Genomic DNA, 19,312 nt, shown 5'->3' with positions numbered 1-19,312 from the left:
ACCAGGAGCTCAACTGTCTAATAGTTATTAGATTTACCTCAATTAAGGATGTATAAAAATGTTATGTAGTTACTAATACTCTAAAAGATACTAAAAATGATGCTAAAAAGCTATAAAACATAATAAAAAGTCCAGAGGTTCAAGTTTGTTTTGCCAGAACATTTTAATATCTTAAAAAATCTCATAGGAAGTTATGTTCCGTTTCAACAACAGTGTTGGGTACATATTTGAAAAAAGTAACTAGTTATAGTTTCTACCCCCAAAAGGTAACTGAGTTACCAACTCAGTTACTGCTCAATCAAACTAACTCGTTACTAGGTAAAGTGACTAAGCAGTTACTTTTTATCATAAAATCTTAATAACTTAGGATAGCTTTCCTAAGTTATTAAAACTTTAAACATAACTAGGAGTTTTGATTTGTATTAATTTAAACTAATTGTTTTTTGTATTACAGTAATAAAACAAAAAATATATGCAAAAAAATATAACAGCCAGACTCAAAAGTACAGCTGAAGTAAATTTTGTTCTAATCAAACTGTATGGGCTGAATAAAAAAAAAAAAATAAGTGTAGTTCCTCAATTTAGATATGAGTTTTTCAACAATGTCTCATAAAATCAGTAAGATATCTTTTTTTCGTTTTGACTTTATACTAAAACTAAACTAAACTCAGCTGGTTTAATTTAATAATAAAATGACAAGTCTTTTAATGAACACAAAAAACAGGTTCATGTAAAGCTTCTGGTATAATTTCTATGTGAAATATAAATGAACTACATGCAAAAATCTGACACAATATTTTATATATCAATTACAAACTAGTCTGTAAAAACATTTTCTGCTGTCTAAAACTGTAAAAAGCTGTACCTTTATTTTGTGAACAAAAGCATGGTTATAAAACTCTGAACCAGAGGTCTTCAACGGGGGTCCGTGACCTCTACGGGGTCATGAAAGTTTTGGTTTATTAGACTTTTTTTAATATTCCACCCTGCAATTTTTTTCCACTAAATGAAATGTCTTTAAATCCACATTAACATGAATTCAACACACTGTAGTAAACAGATAAATGGAGGCAGAAGATTTATTTTAGTCATCAATGCACACATTCAGCGACACACAGGAGCTCTTTCAAGCTGGGCACCGTTTCATTCACAACACCTGTCCTATCAACGAGGAATAAGAATCAGAAATACTTTTATAATCCCAGTGCAAAATTACTTTCGTTGTGTGACTCCATCTGTAATAGAGTGACTAAAGACCAGTTTGATATAATAATTTCATACAATATATATAATTAGGGGGTCCCCACTCCATCTCGCCATCAGTTTGGGGGTCCTTGTTGAAGACCCCTGGTCTAAACTACATGTTTTGTACACGCTATAATTGTTTTTCTTATAGTAAAATACTGAAAATTACAACTTAACTTCAAGAATAGCTGGAAAATCTTAGCTTTAGTAAATGATAGGGATCTACAGATCTTTTACTATGATGTTAAAAAAATATGTAAAAAGTTCACAATAACTACTCAGAGGTTAAAAAAACAGCAGGAACTGCCGAAGCGTGACTAAAAAATCCTGAACCTACTCATGCACAGAAAGTGAATCCTGATACGCAAATCTAAACACATAAGCACACATGTTAAATACACCTCAGGGAGCATATGAGTGGTTTCCAAATGTGGTCTTGATTATACGCCTGTATGACTCACCTGCTCCAGTGAACACACATCACATGTGCTGCCGGGTGGTGCACTGGTTTTTGTTAGTGTGGAGGTGGACCCCAGCAGGCTGCAGTCACAGGTCTCAAAACGAGAGGAGTGGGGCTATGTGTTGCTCTGATTGCATGGGTGTATGCATGTGGAGAGTCATTATATCTCATTCATGCATCTGTGTGTGTAATGATCAGTGAAATTGTCCAAAGCAAAAGAAAGCCATCAGAAAATCTGGAGTGTTCTTTTTTTGGTTCTGCTCTTGATTAAACTTCATGCTTTGATTATAATAGTCGAAATATAATAACAGAATGTTGAAATTATTAAAAAAAATAAAATAAAAAACTTTAATAGGACAGTAGTATGCCACCTCATTGAAGTTTAGGGCCAAAAAATCCCAAAAAAACACCTTTGACTCAAACGTTACCTTCAGAATCCACACCCTTAGATTTATTTACAGTATGACCATTTGCACAAAACGTTAAATATCATTAGCATAGTGTTTCATGGTCATATCAATATATACACTTAATTGTGTCCCGGAAATGTAAATGTATTTTTTGAGTGGTATGATCACAAGCTATTAAATCAGTTTCATCTTCAATGGCATGTGATTATATATAGTAGCAGGAATGCTAAAATATAGAACAGTATTTAATATTAGCACAGGTAATATTTCCAGTGCCTCTAAACCTCCAGAGGGATTTCTTGGTTTGTGTGTAAGAGATCCATAAAACATAACTTTACATTTTAACATTTTGCTTTTTGTCTAACAGCTTCAGATATTAGAAAAAAATTGAAAAAATTCCCAATAAGTTAGACTGCAGCAAAATGCACAAATACAAGAAATTAAATACATTTATTTAACTCTCCTTAGTCAGAAGATGCAGAAAAATACCAAGTAATGTTAAAGAAGAAAAGTGATGTTACGCCTGAAAGGTTTAGATTCAACTCCTTTTGAACGTATAGAATATTTTACAATCTTACAGACTTAGTCATTTAAGCCGGACACTATTCTGTTTTAAGGCATAATTAAAACAGAACACTGCTATCCCTTTTATCAGGACCAAAGAAAATTTCCAGCAGAGCGTCTCTCCCACTGCAGCAAAGCTTAGGTCTGCCGCAGCTGTCAGAGCTCTCCTTTTCACTTCACTTAAAGACAAATGCTAGTTGGTCCCTTTAAGGTCACCAACGATCTTTTACTACCCAACTGCCCATTTATGGTCTGGGTTGTGTTTTATTCTTTGCAGGCTTACTTCATGCATCGGGAGTAGAGCTGGCATCGGGCCACAGGCACTCTGACCACACAGGAGGGAAAGGCGAGGAGCAATGTGTGGCTCGCCCGGTCCAGGGTGAGAGACAACAGCTGTCTGGCATGCATAGAGTCCTCAGCACACCTGCATCACAGAAACACACACAAACAACAAAAATTTGCATTAGGCAATTTCAAATTACCACTTTGCCAGTGCACATCATACCCCTGATCTTAATCTGAGCAGAACAACAGGGCAAAAAAAACCTCTCTAGTTTTGGTGTGAAACACAAAAAAATGAAATGCAGCAAGTGCTGAACATTGAAATGCAAACCTAAATATGCAGAGATGATTGTGGATCTTTAAGGGGTCGACTGGCCTTCAAAAAGCAGCAGCCAGGGTCCACATTGTCTCTAATTGAGGCACAAGAGCTGGCAACTACCTGGCTTCATGCAGCAGATATACACCATATTATGCACATGTTAAATCTGCAGGAGAGGTTTTATGGTAATGAGATTGTGGATGGCCCACAGTCATTAGGAAGAATATATTATTCCTTCTAAGGCCAAGCTAGGAGTTATTCTTCACAGACAAAATCATCAAATACAAGGAAATGAATAGGGAGAGTCAGAAGGCAAAAAAGGCTTTAAGAAGAGGAGAAGAGTAAACAGACATAAGCAGAATGCAGCATACATTAAATAAGTTATTTCTTTGTACACATAACAAGGCTCAGAAATGACACCAGCAAACTAGTCACCTACCTGCTCTATATCAAGTCAATGGGTCATTATGTGTAATTATCATTTGTGATTGTGTGTCCTTAAACTAATCTGCTTTTGCAAATAGTACCTCAAAGGTTTTAGCTTTTTGTCTATAACTCATACTGACATTTTTAAACATTGACATTTTAAAACTTTTTAAACGTAATGAGGGGTTTAGCTTTTTAACTGACTTTAGACAGAAATGTGATTATTTCAGTTTGCTCAGCTCCTTATCAGAGACCAGTGGGTCAGAAGAAAATAAAATACTAATGTTTTGTTTTTCTATCTTTAGTCTTTTCGGCAATTCAACAATTTAAGAGCTTCTCAAACCAGCAAAGGAAAGAATGACCCGGAGTCAGCTTCAGCGTAATACTAGGAAAGCTAAATGTGCACTCTTTTTTCTTTTTTCGTATCCTTTTAAGCTTTGAAGATAGATATTTGATTAGATTAGATATCTTAAAATACCAGTGAGGATCTTAATTCTTTTGTTAAAAATAATAAATGAAGACCAACACCCACTAACTGTTGGTATTACTCTTCATTTAGGTTTTTTAGGAGGGTAAAAAAAGCAAAGACTATATTTTCTCACAGTGTGGCTCTCTTTATAGGCAAGAAAACATATTTCAATATCCATCTAAGATCAGAATTAGCAGGTCAAAGCATTACAAATCAGAGATCAGAAATCGGCCCCAGGTCTGTAATCTGTGAATCTCTAGGGTTCCTTTGTTTGTTTGTTATGCACAGGTTAGGATGGTGAAGGCCTGGAGCAAGATGTGTCTTCTGATTAGCTGGATGCCTGCTGTGGTAGCTGGACTGTCAGAGACCTCCCAGCGAGCTTACCATGAACACCAAATTATTCCTAACACTGGCTCCAGCCCACACCAGCTTTCTTGCCACGCTGCCCCCCTCATTTCACTTGCAATCACTGTCCCTCATTTTGACAAATTTGAGGCAGAAATTACTAGGCATAGGTTGAAGGAGTAGGAAAAGTACTCCAAGATAAAAGTCTTTTTCTAGCTGGTCAATTCAGCAAATAATGCTTGGCTTTCACTTATCGATGAAAGAGGCTCTATGTATTCACAAGCCCAATTAGCGCAACAGAAACTGTTTAGAAACATTTACTTTCTTTTGAAATGCCTTTAATTATCCTTAGAGAAAGATAATCACCATCCAGAGCTGCCTGCATCTGTGTGACAATTACTACCCCTCCCAATCCCCCTAAAACCACCACTGCCGTCATTCACCATGTGGAACGCTGCATTTCAGCTAAGAACAAAACAGGAAAAAGAACCGACATGAAGTGAAGCTCTTGTGCCTTGTGTAAAATGCTAATTACAGAAGCACAGGGGGGCTTGTTTAACCAAATCCTTTGTTAAGATCCAGATAAGGAATAGGATTCAATTCAGACTGAAGATAGAGGGTCAGCCTTCCTTGCAATAACTTTAGTCATGATCAAGGATGATTGGCTCTTTCATAATTTTCTAATGTTTGCCCATAACACTAATTCTCAAACTCATTAGAGGACAGTCTGCTTCGTGATAATGATTATTAGGGTTTCATTCAAGTCTTATCTAATCATCCTATTTCTCTTTCTTGTTTGTTATTGCATTGTCTCAGAAACTTCATAGTGATTTGTATCTTGGTGGTCACATTCAAATGAACACATTCATTAGTTACATTGAAACCTAATATAAGATTTGAACCTTTTAAGTTCAAAAATCTTATCACATATAAGGGATTTCTTATAGTAGTTTTGATAATGTCATTCTTAAAAAAAGTCCTCAATATTTCTTCCTTTGAGGGAAGTTGTCCACTGTGAATTTGCAGGCTGTAACGTATGCAATGTCTTCCCGTTACTGATTGAAATTCTTGGAGTGAACTAGTCATAAAATCTAAATACTAGTTCATATCATAACTGTCTGCCTATATTTAATTGTGGAGTTGGCAGCTCTGCTTGCAGTGTTTCTGCCAACTTAGACTTAACATGATCAAAGTGTACAAAGCCAGAGAAGAGCTCATTCAAAAATGGTGCCATTTTTGTACAGTACTTTATACAAAATCTATTTTGCTTCTTTTCTTTTAATGTTCTTTGTTGTTTCTGCATTTATTATTAATTTTTTCTTCCACTTGCTCTGATTCTGTTTTATTTTCCTATATTTTAATCATGTAAAGCACTTTGCATTGTCTTTATACTGAATTGTGCTATACAAGTAAATTTCCCTTGCCTTGCCTTGCCCTTTTTAAGATAAGTTGTGCACCAATTGAATCAAACCCTTTTGATGGTAAACATTAGATTGCTTTCAAAATGAACAATATGTAGTTTTTTTTTAACCAAAACCAGTGCTGTACTTGTACTACTACATAACTTATTGTTTTGTGTTTTCATCTAAAAGTTTTTAACTCTGGCCATCAAAACACTGGTGTTATCGCAGCACTGCTTTGGTGCTGCAAAAGAAAGAAAAACTTCAGGAGCTACAGACAGCCTAATTGAGATAACAGTCATGTTTAAGACTTCAGAGTTTAGTTTTGATATCTTATTTCAAACAATAAAAAAAACACAAGCGCCCAAAAAAAAACCAAAATAATAAATTAAACGTTGAGCTTTCAAAATAATAGTGTCAGATTACCATCATATTATCAACCAGCTCTCTCTTATCTTCCCAGACTTTTTCTATATCCTCCATGCTAGAGTTTAAGTAGGTCAGGATGCTGCTTACAACTGGGCTCCCAGCTGATTATCTTCCGCTAAACCCATAAATACCATTTCCGACATGTTTCCAGCACTGCTAATTTGAATGAGAAATCAGCTGATTAGGACTCTGAGGTGTTCACAAGCACCACATGTTGTTTAAAGCAAGATAGTGCTGGTGATATAAGGGCATCTTTCTGCACCATGTGCTATAATCCTTAACAAAAACAGAATTAACAGTAAAATATGACAATATAAGCCAAATTGTATTTCTTAAACCACATTTTGTCAATCAATCCCTCCATGTGTCCCAGAATCTGCAGATTTGACTGTCTACTCTGGGGTTTGCCTTTGTCAGTGAGCCCCAGAGCGACTGTGGCTATAATGTATTATAATGTAGAATGACTAATTGTAGTATAATGAAGCTTAAGTGAAAATTCAATCTGGGAGATTCTTATCAGCTTCACCTGAACCCCCTGCGATGTCCCTTGATCAGCTCCAGCCAATCAACTTGGGCCGCTTCCATCCACCTCAACCTCATCTCCTCCCTCATTCTCAGTCCCACTCACCCTCTAGCTTATTCCACCACCAGTGTCAGGGCCTCGGGGGGGAAAAGACTCCACTCTACATGCCAGAACACACCAGATCCGATCTGATCCGACAGAAAATTATGTCGGACGAAGTTGTGGTGTTTAGCAATGATATGATTTTCTGCAAGGGTGCTTGTGTAGATCCTACTTAGATAGAGCCCAGGTCTATTCTAGTTGGACTACGCAGCAATTCAGCTGCAATTTCATGGGTCTGACAGGAAGAGAGACGCGATAACAAAGTAAAACACATCCGCTTTGGGGGGAAATACAAGAAAAAAAAATATGTTATTTGCACCGGGAAACAGTCAGTTTTGGAGTCGCACATCGCGTATATAGAATAGCAGGACAGACTTGTGCAAGGACAATTAATGAAACATAAAAAAATTAATACTTTATCTATGATAGGAGAAAAAATAGTTACGTAAAATAGTTAGAGATCTTCTTCGAGCCTTACACCAAAAAAATAAATGAGGGCAGACAGAGCAGTTAAGTGCGGCGTATCTCTCACACCTCTTTATAAAAAAAAGAAAGGAAAAACTTGGATAAACTTCCCAGATCTCTCTGAGAGTCACCTCTCTGCCTAAGTCAGCATATAAACCAATCCCACGCTGTTTATTGCAGTTTTTTTCTTTTCTTTAGACGTTCATCTCATTATAATGGACAGACTCGTTAAGTGGGGCTTTGCTTTATAGAATGCGCCACTGATTTTTTAATTTCTATTAAATTTTTCCATTAAAAACTTTTCATATTCTGTTTAATTCAAATGTGGCAATTTTTTTTTATTTGTGTATTGCACAGAAATGAAAAAAAATCTCAGTAGATCTGCCCATGCTGCCTAGTCGGAGCCTCTCTACGAAGTCACTGTGACATGGAAAACAATCGGATAGGAGATTAAAAAGTAGTACACGACCGGTGTGTTCTGGCCTTAATCCTAATGCAACCGCTTTTGCAATTTACTTAATCATATTTAGTTACTTTAACACAATTGTTTTATGTCCTACCCTGCTAACATGAAACAATTGCGTTAAAGTAAATAAATATGATTAAGTAAATGGCAAAAACAGTTACATTACTATTTTCAGTGTAGGTTATTCAAGTGAATGTTGATTTACAGCATCAAAGTCTTCTGCCAGGGCCTGAGTGCCAAATAACTTATTTCATTTATGTCATTATCTGCTTCTGTCTCATTAAACCCCAGTCGGCCTCGGCAGATGACCGCTCACACTAAACCTGGTTCTGCTGGAGGTTTCTTCTGGTTAAAAGGGAGTTTTCCCAGTGCAGGGACTGCAGACAGCGAATGAGTCCATGCAATCAGCTGGTTTTCCTTATAAAACCTTTTGAAGAATTTGATTGTGTAACCTGTATAAATAAATTCAATAACACTTTTCTAATAACAGCTTTTCTCTGTGTGTGACTCTTTAGGTTGAGATGCCCTTTTGGAGTCCCCTGACATGAAAAAGTGCTATAAAAAATAGAGACCATTTAGTATAAAAAAATCATATCTTTTTCCATTGAAACAAGAAGTTACTCTGACAACAATACTCTTTTGTTACAGCGGAAACAAAACCAAAATGTTCTTTTTACTAGCAACTATGTGTTTAAAGGGGAAGCACAGAAAGTATAATAATCTATTTTACTGAAAATATTTATTTTCCATAAAGACAAATTTAGTTATAGACAGTGCTACTACTTTAATAAATCTTTGACAAAGAAACATGAGCTATGTAAAACTTTGAAATGGCAGGTCAACTTTTTACCAAATGATTGAAAATAAGCACAAAGGGAATCATGACTAAATAAGCCTCTATGCTGTTGTCTTAATATATAGTCTTACTTGTCAGGGTTAAATCCTTCCAGTTCCTCCAGAAAGATGTTGCTGCTGGTCACTGTGTTGTCTTGATTTGGCATAATGAGAAACTTGAGAATGGTTCCTCTGCTCGACCCAAGAAAGAGGACGGTGCGGTTTCTATATGGACCAGCCTCTGTGTCCACTACTATTTTATTCAACTGGTACCTACACCACAGAGAGAGACAGAGTGCTGCATTAATGCCACAGACTGGAGTAATCCATTTGAGTCCATCTATGTATGAAAGCTAAAAGCATTGCCAAGAAACTCATGATTTAACAGATTGGTTAAGGTGAACTAGACAGAGTCTGGTGCAGTGAAAACAAAATCTGCCATTTGTCTGGAGTAACTGGGAAATGAAGAGAAATCCACTGAGTAAAAACTGCTTATCAAATTTGCATAGTGAACTAATTATAACAGACATTTCAGTCATAAATAATATCAGTCAAAAGAACAGCTTTGAAAAGAAAGAATAACAGAGGGAAGTTGAGCTAAATAGAGGCAATGGTGCGCACTGTACTGTACTGTACTGCACTGTACATATACAGTACAGTGTATCCTGTAAACCTATTCTGGGGTAGCATGGCATGGCATAACACAGCAAATGGGCTAAAATAAGTATAAGCCATAGGGTAAGACACTTCAGTGTACTTTCAGCTATGGCTTCCATTAAACCATATTTTTTAAGTGTGTTAAGGTTGTGATGTATCACTGGTATCGTACTGCAACCTGGCAGTGCCTCTTGCTAAAAAATTACAAAAAAATGCTAAACTTTCTTTTTTTTTAGTTTATGTTTTTCACACTTCTAATATAATAATAGTAAGACACACTCTTGTGAATGAAGCTATTTCGTTTAACCATTTCATTTCCACTTTAAGGGCAGAATAATAATATTGAATAATATAAATGTCTAAAAGCATTATAAAGCAGAAAATAAATCCGTTACTTTTTAGTAACTTGTAGATAATTCTGGTTAGTCTGATTTTATTCATAACATATAATAATACCTTATATTATTGTATATTTAATTTCCTAAAAATAACAATGAAATTACAATAGAAACATTTCTTTCAGAAATTATTTTTAACTACCTGATGAATCAGTATGCATAACAGCCGATCCACAGAGTTCTTACCTGACCATGGTTCTCACAATCCAAGGTCTTTGTCCGAGTGATGGAACAGCTTCATCCATCAAAGGATGTGTCTTGACAAAGTTCAGCATCTCATCGGGAAACGAGTTGGAAGAATTAAACTTTGATCCTTGAACAGCACAGCCACCCGGTCTGGAGACAGCAAGACGGAGGACATCAGAAAGAGTGGAGTGAAATTATCTGACAAAATCCTGTCATTCATTCCTCTGTAATAATATATTATTAAAAGGACAGTCTAGACTGTGAGTGACTCATATTCATACAGCATTCGGCAACACTCAAAAAAGTGTTATGTTCAAAACTCTCCAACATTGTTTATACAAAGTCGCTTTTCCCTTTTCTTTAACTCGAAGCTAAAAACCTAAGCAAAAAATCTGAGGAAAATTCAGTCATGAGATGAAAACATCACACAGTGACTTGCAAAAGTATTCACACCCTTAAACTCTTCCACATTTGTTTAATTACATATTTATAGCAAATTTATGGTGTGGTTGTGCTATAATCTTTATTTTTAGAAGATGGATTGAAAGGGGCTCTGTAAGCCCGGAATATTGTTTTCTAATCAAACCTTGCTTTTAACTTCTCCATATCTTTCCCCCTAACCTGCCCTTTGCTTCTCTGGCCTTGTGTAGAATCTCATTAATGTTCTCAAGCAAATCTTGGATGCTTTCCCACGGCGTAAACAATGGACAGTCTGATTAAACTGGTTCAATACTTGTTAACATGAAAATATCTGGAGCTTTAACTGTGCCATTGTACCATTTCCCTTTATGTTCACAGTGATTCAGTTCTTTGTGTTGGTTTATTACAAAAAATCCCAATAATATAAATATCATTGCTGTAATAAGTGATAAAATATGAATGAGTTTGCTAGATACATCCCTTATTGCAAACTTTTTTCCAAAAAAATTGCTTCTTTCTGAAGCAGCGTCATGTTTCAGAACACAGCTATCGCCCTCCCCTAAGCTTGCCGATATCAATCTGATAACGCAGGTGCATGTATTGAGCATTGCCATCTGGCTTTACCTTGGCTTTGGGATGAGTTCATCTGGAACAGGCGTCCAAATAGACTCTGGAGATTTCTGCTCCTTAAACCTTCCATCAAACACGGCAGCCAGCTGCTCCATGTCAAAGGCGCACACAGCCGAACCTGGTATGCTGGAGAGAAGGAGACAGGATGGTGAGAGAGAGAGGCAGATAAAACACTTTGAGCTGACACAGAATGACTGTCAGCCCCATGGCAAGCAGGCTCTGCTCCCATGCAAGGTTGCAGAGAGAAAAAGTGACAGAAAAGGGAAAGATAATGGGTTATATATCCATCCTACAAAATCCTTACAGTTAAACTAAATTCAGATGTAAAACCTTTTAAAGAATTGGAGCCCAGCTCAGATGACCAATTACTTTTTATTATTTTCTTTTACTTTTCAGGAGCTAATGGGAAGCACAAAGGAAATTGTGACTGATAGAGACAGAGGATAAACAAGAGACGCTATCAGCTCTGGTCTATAGTTTATAGATGTGCAGCAGAAAAAAAGCTATAATAAGCTCAAGAAAAAAGAAATGCTGCTGGAAATTCCTGGAATATAAAGCAACATTAGGAAATGAGTCACTCAAAATTCAGTCCCCCACAAAAAGGAGGAGGAGAGCAGATTCCAGTAAAGGAAATGAACCCATGAAAGTATTCCAGTAAAAAGACCGGTGCAGCTCAGAGGCTGTTTAACTACTCCTGAACCCGGTCACTTGGAGCCGTGCATGTGCTCAGAGAAGAGTTTGGCGCACCCCCGCGTAAATGAAGACAATGAGACATGACAAATTCAGAGGCGTCCAAAATGGTCGGGCTGTTTCTGCTGAGCCTGATGCTACGTTTCTGTATTTTAGGCTGAGAGAAGAAAAGAGGAGAGCACTGTCAGGATGAGATAAGAGCTGAGTTTACAGAAACAAAGAAAACAGCATGTTTACTGCTCCACTCTGTTCCTACACTGTCATCATCAATGAGTAACTAACTACTGTACGTACATGGAGGAAAAGCTTCAAACTACTTCAGAAATATACACAGAGAAGGAACCACTTGTTATCGCCTGCTACATGAGTTCAAGCTGTTTATTTCCTTTTCTGGTTTTCTTTTTATAATAAATGTCCAGCTGTTGATTTGAGTCCTTTCTGGAATATGTTCTGAGCTCAAAGTCAGTTTCAGAAGTGTGTTGAAAAGCATTGCTTGAGGGCTGGATTTCCTGGTTGCAGCTGGGAGCCGTGCTCCCCTGATGTGCAATTTGATTGGGTCAGGCTGTCGGCCCTCTGTGCTTATCATTTACACACATTTACAGTCAAACTCAGGCCTGGTCAGGGCAGCAGAGTGGTAGTCATACAGAGCTGTGGAAAAACTATCTGACCCCTTTATAGATTTCCTTGTTTGTCACCTTCTTAAGTTTCAGATCATCTAATCAAATTGTAATAGAATTTAAAAAGAAGTAAAAAAAAATCCTCAAAGAGAAAGTCAATAATGGTGGAGGCGATCTGGAGGAACAGGGCTTCCTTTCCTAATGGCTTACAGTCTGTAGCAGGACAATGATTCAAAGCAAACCGAGTAATGAGTTTATTTTTTATTTAAAAATAGTTTATTAATCCCAAAATAAACAGCTGTTCCACGATGCAGCCACTGTAAGAGGTCTTATTCCAGAGAGAAATACATCCACTCACATTTTGCACATAAATCTCACTGAGATGCTGTGGCTGGACCTGATAACAGGCTGGTGAGTCTAAAAGATTCTCCAATATGAATGAAATACTTTAAAACAAGTCATGAAAAAAGAGAAATATAAAAACATATATTGCTAGTTATTGCAAAAGTTGTCACCTATTAGTTATTAGGTTTAGGATTAAATTATGTTTTATCCTTTGTCAGGCTTTGTCCTGTAATAAATGAAATAATCATTCAAAACTTCCTTTGTTGTATTTATTCAAGTTATCCTTGTCAGGTATTAATAATTTAGTTGGCGATCTGGAACATTTAAGTTTGACAAAAAGCAAAATAAACAAAGTCTCTAAGGTCATATGCTTTTTTCATAGCCCTTTATATGTGGATAAAACAGACTTTTATAAAGGACTGAAGGCACCAGATGTTATATGAGTGAAGTTTGCCAGCCCTGCCAGGTTTCTCTACCTCTCCAGCCTGGTATCACTTGCAGGTCACTGGGTTTGCCCTATGTATGACTCAGAATCTAACGAAAGAAAGCAAAAAGGCCTCCAGCTGTTTTCCTCTCTGAACTCTCTTTTATTATTCTCATTGCCACCAGTCGTTTCTCTCACTTGTTTGCCTCATTCATGTTTTAGATTCTCCCCATAATTCCCTTCAGTCAGTTTTTTGTTTATTTTTCTTTCCTTTGGTTCTTCATATTTATCTGTTCTGCGTTGAAATACATTTTACTGGCTGAATGCAGATGTCGACTGAGCAGACTTATTGTTAAAAGAACTTCCAGACACCACGCATGAAATTATTTGTGTTATCAGCCATGTGATAGGCTGTGGAGTTAAGGAAAAAAAACAGCAGGAGGAATTAAATCTAATCCATTAAAAGCAAAGTGCAACTAGAAATGTTCCACATTACTTAACGTAATTAAAATGAAGATCTGCTAAATCAATTATCTCAAAGAAGGGTACTTAATCTATACAGAAACATTTCTAAAACAGCTCATAGGAGACTACCACAGTTGATAATACTATATTCTTTAACAAATAACAGTCATTAAAAAGGACAAACTGGCCGCCACTGACATCATAACTTTTGTATGTTCTAACTCCATTCTTTGATATAAACAAACCTAGATGAAGGGCCAATCATGCAAGCGATACTGGGGGTATTCAGTATTTATATCAGCGGCAATCTTGCAGCAAAGACCATGACAATCATTACAGACAGAAAAGCATCAGAGTGGATAAGCCAAGTTCCATGCCAACATTATTCAAAAAGGCCATCGCTCGGGAATTTAATTTAAACAGATTAGGAGTACAAAAACATGATGCAACATCCAGACACAGTTTACACCATTTAATTAGCTTAATAATATGATTCAGCATATATTTGTAAAATAAATTATGACATTTGTAAAACTGTCCAATGGAAACGTGACTGCTTTTATGACAGTGAGGGCCCAACAATGGTCAACGTGGCCCAATGGAGGTCAATTTTAAAAAGAAATGTTTGTATAAAATTCTTATTTTTCTAGTGACATGGGTTATTCTCCTGTATCCATTTCTCAGTAAATATCTTATGACCTTGTTATGTATTCCTTTGCCAAGTCTGCTTGTGGGCCCTTAGGGGGTCTACTCTGCACATCTGTGCAACCTTCCCCAGCATCACGTTCTTCATGGCATCATAAACCTGTTCTCCTCCTGCTCCTCCTCACTGCCGTGTCTTTTTCCCAAAGGGACATCCTGCTGTCACACAGAATTCTCCACATGCAAAGCCAGAGATGCCATCCTGCTTTCAGGATACACAAGATTTCAATTACAATTATACAGCTCTATTTAAACCCGAAGAGCCAGCGACAGTCGACACAAGTGATATTTCCTACTGGAGGAACAAAAAACAGCAAATATGCAAGGAGGAAACGTCTTTGCTCTGCTGCTCTAATGCTCATAATCTCAATGGTATACTTTTAAAAAAAGACAAGTTAAAGAATATCTGTTTAAATGCAGGTTGTTTGTGGTGGTAATGGGGAGAGAGGACACAGGGGGAGATGAGTTCCTCTAGAATGTAAAGGGAAAACAATGAATCATTTTTACTCTTCCTTAGTTCAGCTTGGTGTACAGTATGTTGTAGTGGGCCAAGTGAAAGGAGTGAACAGCTATTACCTTCCTCCATGGTCCTGCTTCATGCTGTTTCCACTACACTCTGCCAGCCAAGGCAATTTGTCTGGCAAGCACTTTGCCGGTGTGCCACAGCAGGCCACACTGGGCCTAAGGGAGTTTTTTAGATTATCACATGTTTCCTCTAAAGATTTCTGCTCATTTTCCTCCACCATACATATGTATATCTTTTCTTTAAGAACCTCCATTTCCCAACCTTGGCTGGCACTCATTTAAAGCAGGACCCAGGGGCAGGTTACCCAGGCAAGGGCGGCCTCTTTGTTTGTTTAGCTGGTCCTCGGTGCAGAGATGTAAAAGCTTTTATCTGGGAACCATTGTAATTGTTTTGGAAAATGTGCTTATTTGTGTATGAGTCTACATATGTGAGGCATCCTTCAGACTCTGCAGGTAGCAGCCCACCCTCTCACTATGTATTCTTCTAAACAGGGAGATAAGATGCAGCTGATGAAACAGTTTAAGGTCTCAGGGAGCGCGAGGCACACGTGTTGTCCATTACTGACTTCCTTGTCCTTGGATTCCCATCCTGATCTTCCTTTTGATCACAATGTCTCACTTTAAACCATTAATATCTTCGCTACATTTACCTTAAATACATTTTTAATTCTTTATTATGAATCAAGTAATTCAAAATTCATCCCCCCTACTCCGACTAAGGAGACAAATATTGGCAGAAAGAAGAAATAACAACACCAGCTTGTTAAAATCGAGGTTGAGAACATAGAAGTGGTTAAATCCCACAAATATGTGGGTTTACATATCAACAGTAATTTGGACTGGTGTTTGCATACAAACGAGGCTCTCTTTCTTGAGAAATTATTAATATTTTAATGTTTGCAGTCAGATTCTGCACATTTTCTCCCAATCTGCTGAAGCCAGTGGTATTCTTTTGGAACAACAAGGTTGCACACATCTTGTGGACCTTGTGCTTTTAAAAAAATACTAAAAGTCTTCTTGTTTATAATGTCTACCAGAAGTTTTGTTTCTTTAATAACTAGGTGCTACCAGATGCATGAATTTCCATCGGGGATGAATAACTAATCTATCCTTTTGTCCTCTAATGTCAGTAAGATAGATGCTATTGAATAAAACTGAAGATGTTTAATGTGTATATTCTACATAATAAGCATATACTGTATGCATAATATGCTTGGACAACCAACTAAAGCTAAGTAGGTCTTTCTAATACCATAACCCTAAAAAATGTAGATATGTTTACTTAAAACTTTAAAAAAATACAGAGTACACAGCGAAACCCTGGTCCCATCTAACCAAAAGAACTTGTTCTGTTGGAGGTTTCTTCCTGCTAAAGGCAACTGTTCCTTCCAAATGTCACTACATGCATTCTTGGTATGAGGGATAGTTGCATAATCAACGATACATAATGCAAGTGGTTGTCCATTGCCACTGCATGCACATTAGGGGATGAATTCAATGACTTGATGCCATCTGTTGAGTTTCTTTATAGGACGCTTTTTAGCTATCTATTTGCATGATATAATTGCACTGACTCTGTAAACTGCCTGAGCTGGCTTGTGTTGTAATAAACCAAAAATAAATAAACCAAATATAACTCAACACTGGCTGGCAGGTTAGATTTTCCTAATTTTTATGATAACTCCAAACATACTAGTAACTCTTTGCTGCTTTTTTTTTGTAACCATGGCTTCCGGAGCTATTTGAGTATTTATTTATTTATTTTTGTTTTCTTTACCATTTACCTGACTGTGTGTCATAACTACGTAATTATTAGGCCTTGTTCAGTTTAGTGGCCTGTAACCAAAATAATTATCCTTCCAAGGAAACAAAGCATTACTTTTTTTTTTTTTTTTTTTTTCTGAAAGAGACCTTACAAAAATCCTAGGTAAGGAACTTAGACGCCATACTGGGTTTAGCAAGCGAGCATATAAAGTTCCTTGAGTAGCATCCTTAAAAATGCATGACAAGGATTTTACACTGTGGAGAAGGAGTCAGGGGGGTAAGCAAAAATAAATATAAAAACAAAGCATTGACTCTATGTGGCTACATAAATATATTGGTGTGCATTAGTACTATTGTAATTAAAGCACAGCTCTGTGTTTAGATCATAATGCTTTTAATGTCATTCTGTCACATCCTATTTCTTACTCTGCTTTATTCTGGTTTACTGCTTGTAGTGTTAGAGCCTCTAAATCTCCCACAGTCTACATGTCATACTATGTGGGACTTACATTACTTGTACTCGACCCACACCCCCTCCGCACCCTCAAACAGCCACTTGGATTTTTCTCAAGCCCGTCTTGGTGTGTAGGAAGCCATGCTGTTTTCGACTTCGTAGAAGAAGGAACAAACAGCAGTAGTTCACTAAAATGTGAATGTGGCAACATGTACATACAGGGGGGGTCTACCTTAGTCTCTGAAGGAAGTTTTCTTTTTTTTTATTCATGTGGATACAGCTGTTCTTGAATCTCAAAGAGAATTTTCCAGGATTTCCTGCATAAATGTCCATTTTCATTCAAAGAAAGCTGATATTTAGGTTATGTGAGGCACGTTCTCACTGGGCTTTGGTTCGCCTAGGGACTGACAATTAAATAAATTATATTGTTATAATGGGAAATGAAAATAAGTCATATTTTTTTCTATTTAAGTTAATCAATAAAAAAAATATATGCACTAAAATTTGATTAAAATTGCCTGTCTGTCCAGGCTAGTGTAATGATTTGACATAGTTGTGTGTCAGTCACTCACATGACCTAAAACTCTCAGGAAAAATCTACAATTTGAAGAGAAATGTTGTAATAAAACACAAAATTGGACTCCTCTGTCTAGTATAAACTAACGATTTAACATAAATTGTGGGATGAATGTTATTAATTTTGTTTTACATTTTTTGGTTAGTAGTACATTTATTAATGGTCCCAATGAGAGCATATTTGGGAAGATGGGGCAGCCAGACAAACTCTCAGAAGCTTAAGCTGATATAGCTCAGGACTCTGATATAGCTCAGGATACTTTCTTCTGTCTTTAGTGAACAAGGTGGAGAGAGATACAATTGCTGGACATTATTCTTTTCATTATTAATAGAGGTTTTTAAATAATAGTGAAATTTGAGTACATGTCTGAAAGAGAACACGCACATGCACATAGTTGTGATGTACCTGTTTGCTGGTGTGGAGAACACGCCGAGGATGATGTCCCTGCCGTGCATCCTGATGATCGGGCTGGTGGAGTGCAGCAGGTTAAAATAGAAGTGAGAATCTCCAGGTATGGAGCAGTTGAGCCGGGCTTTAAGGAAAGACGTCCACTGCTTCTCCAGTACGCGCTGCGAGCCACCTTGATCGCGTTTGCACACTCTGGCAACGCGCGACACAACCACCTGTGAAAGGCAGGCCACAGCTAGCTTCATGACAGGTCTTTATAATACAGATAAGACCCTCAACACTAATGATAAGAGAAGAAAGTTTGAGCTTTATCTCAAAAGGAGACATTCAAAAGCTCCCTTCAGCTCCACTGTGAAGAGTCATTTGCATGTTATTTGTGATCTGAAACCCTGTTTTGACAGATTATTGTTTTATAATGCTAAAATCAGCATCAATTATTCATGAAAATGTCAGTGAATCTCAAAACTGCTTTTTGAACACACAATAGCAATGCTGTTTCAGCATACATTTATTGTGCTTTCTGCAAACATGTCAAAGTAAAAAAAAACTTTTGCATACCCTTCTCCCAGCTAATTTATTAGATTTGGCACCTCACATGCTTTTTAAAAGTATTCTTTAAAATAAAAAAATTAAAAATTTCCTCCAATGAAGATGTTTTATCTGCTCAGCAAGGAGAAGACTAATTTAAGCTTTTATAATTAAGCTTTTCTCAGGTTTACACAGGTGCAGGTTTTGTATTGTTAGCTTAGATTTGCCTAAAAACAAGCGAAACAATGAAATGTCATTGTGGCTGTAAGTAAAACAGGTGATATTCACATTCAAATAATAGTGCTGGTTTAGCATTTCCATTCATGTTTGTTTAAAAAAAAATAAATTCATATATTCCCCAGAGATCCTTTTCAAGGGTGCGCTGAAAGGACATTTGGTTCTCTGCATGAAATATACATCTGGATGAAATATATTAGGACATATATTTCCATCTGATTTCTCTTTGTACCTTTTCCAAGTAGTTGAACTCCATGGCTATCTCTCTGAAGAAGAAGTAGATGTGAGGTCCCCACTCCACAGCACTCACAAAATAGGGCTCTGTGTTAGTGGAGGGAGAGAATTTTCATGAGAAAGTATGCATCCAAAACATGTCCATTTGCAACATCAATTCCCACAACAGTAGAGAAGCACGAGGGCAGTGGCATACAGTAGGCCTAATTTCATTACATGCTGAAAGGGGGATTTCACAGCAAATACTAAGAGAATTATGTCTCACTGGCATTTCTGAGAAAAGACTTTTATGCTGATTTTCGGTAATAATTC

General features: G+C 37.0%; 1 protein-coding gene across 1 annotated transcript in view; it reads right to left on the bottom strand.

Moving 5' to 3' along the window:
* sema6b (sema domain, transmembrane domain (TM), and cytoplasmic domain, (semaphorin) 6B) overlaps positions 1–19,312 on the bottom strand; it is a 195,888-nt gene that overhangs the window by 48,825 nt on the left and 127,751 nt on the right. Inside the window, exons 9-14 of the mRNA XM_015370359.1 lie at positions 18,999–19,087; positions 17,999–18,216; positions 11,025–11,156; positions 9,981–10,130; positions 8,833–9,012; positions 2,963–3,103 (exon numbers count right to left, since the gene is read on the bottom strand). Of these exons, the coding sequence (XP_015225845.1) occupies positions 2,963–3,103; positions 8,833–9,012; positions 9,981–10,130; positions 11,025–11,156; positions 17,999–18,216; positions 18,999–19,087 (910 nt within the window). The remainder of the gene's footprint in view (positions 1–2,962; positions 3,104–8,832; positions 9,013–9,980; positions 10,131–11,024; positions 11,157–17,998; positions 18,217–18,998; positions 19,088–19,312) is intronic.

The sequence above is a fragment of the Cyprinodon variegatus genome, unplaced genomic scaffold, assembly GCF_000732505.1.
Source record: "Cyprinodon variegatus isolate N-32 unplaced genomic scaffold, C_variegatus-1.0 Scaffold45, whole genome shotgun sequence".
Classification (NCBI taxonomy): domain Eukaryota; kingdom Metazoa; phylum Chordata; class Actinopteri; order Cyprinodontiformes; family Cyprinodontidae; genus Cyprinodon; species Cyprinodon variegatus.
Note: the sequence above shows the minus strand (reverse complement) of the source record. Positions and strands in the feature narration are given on the sequence as shown.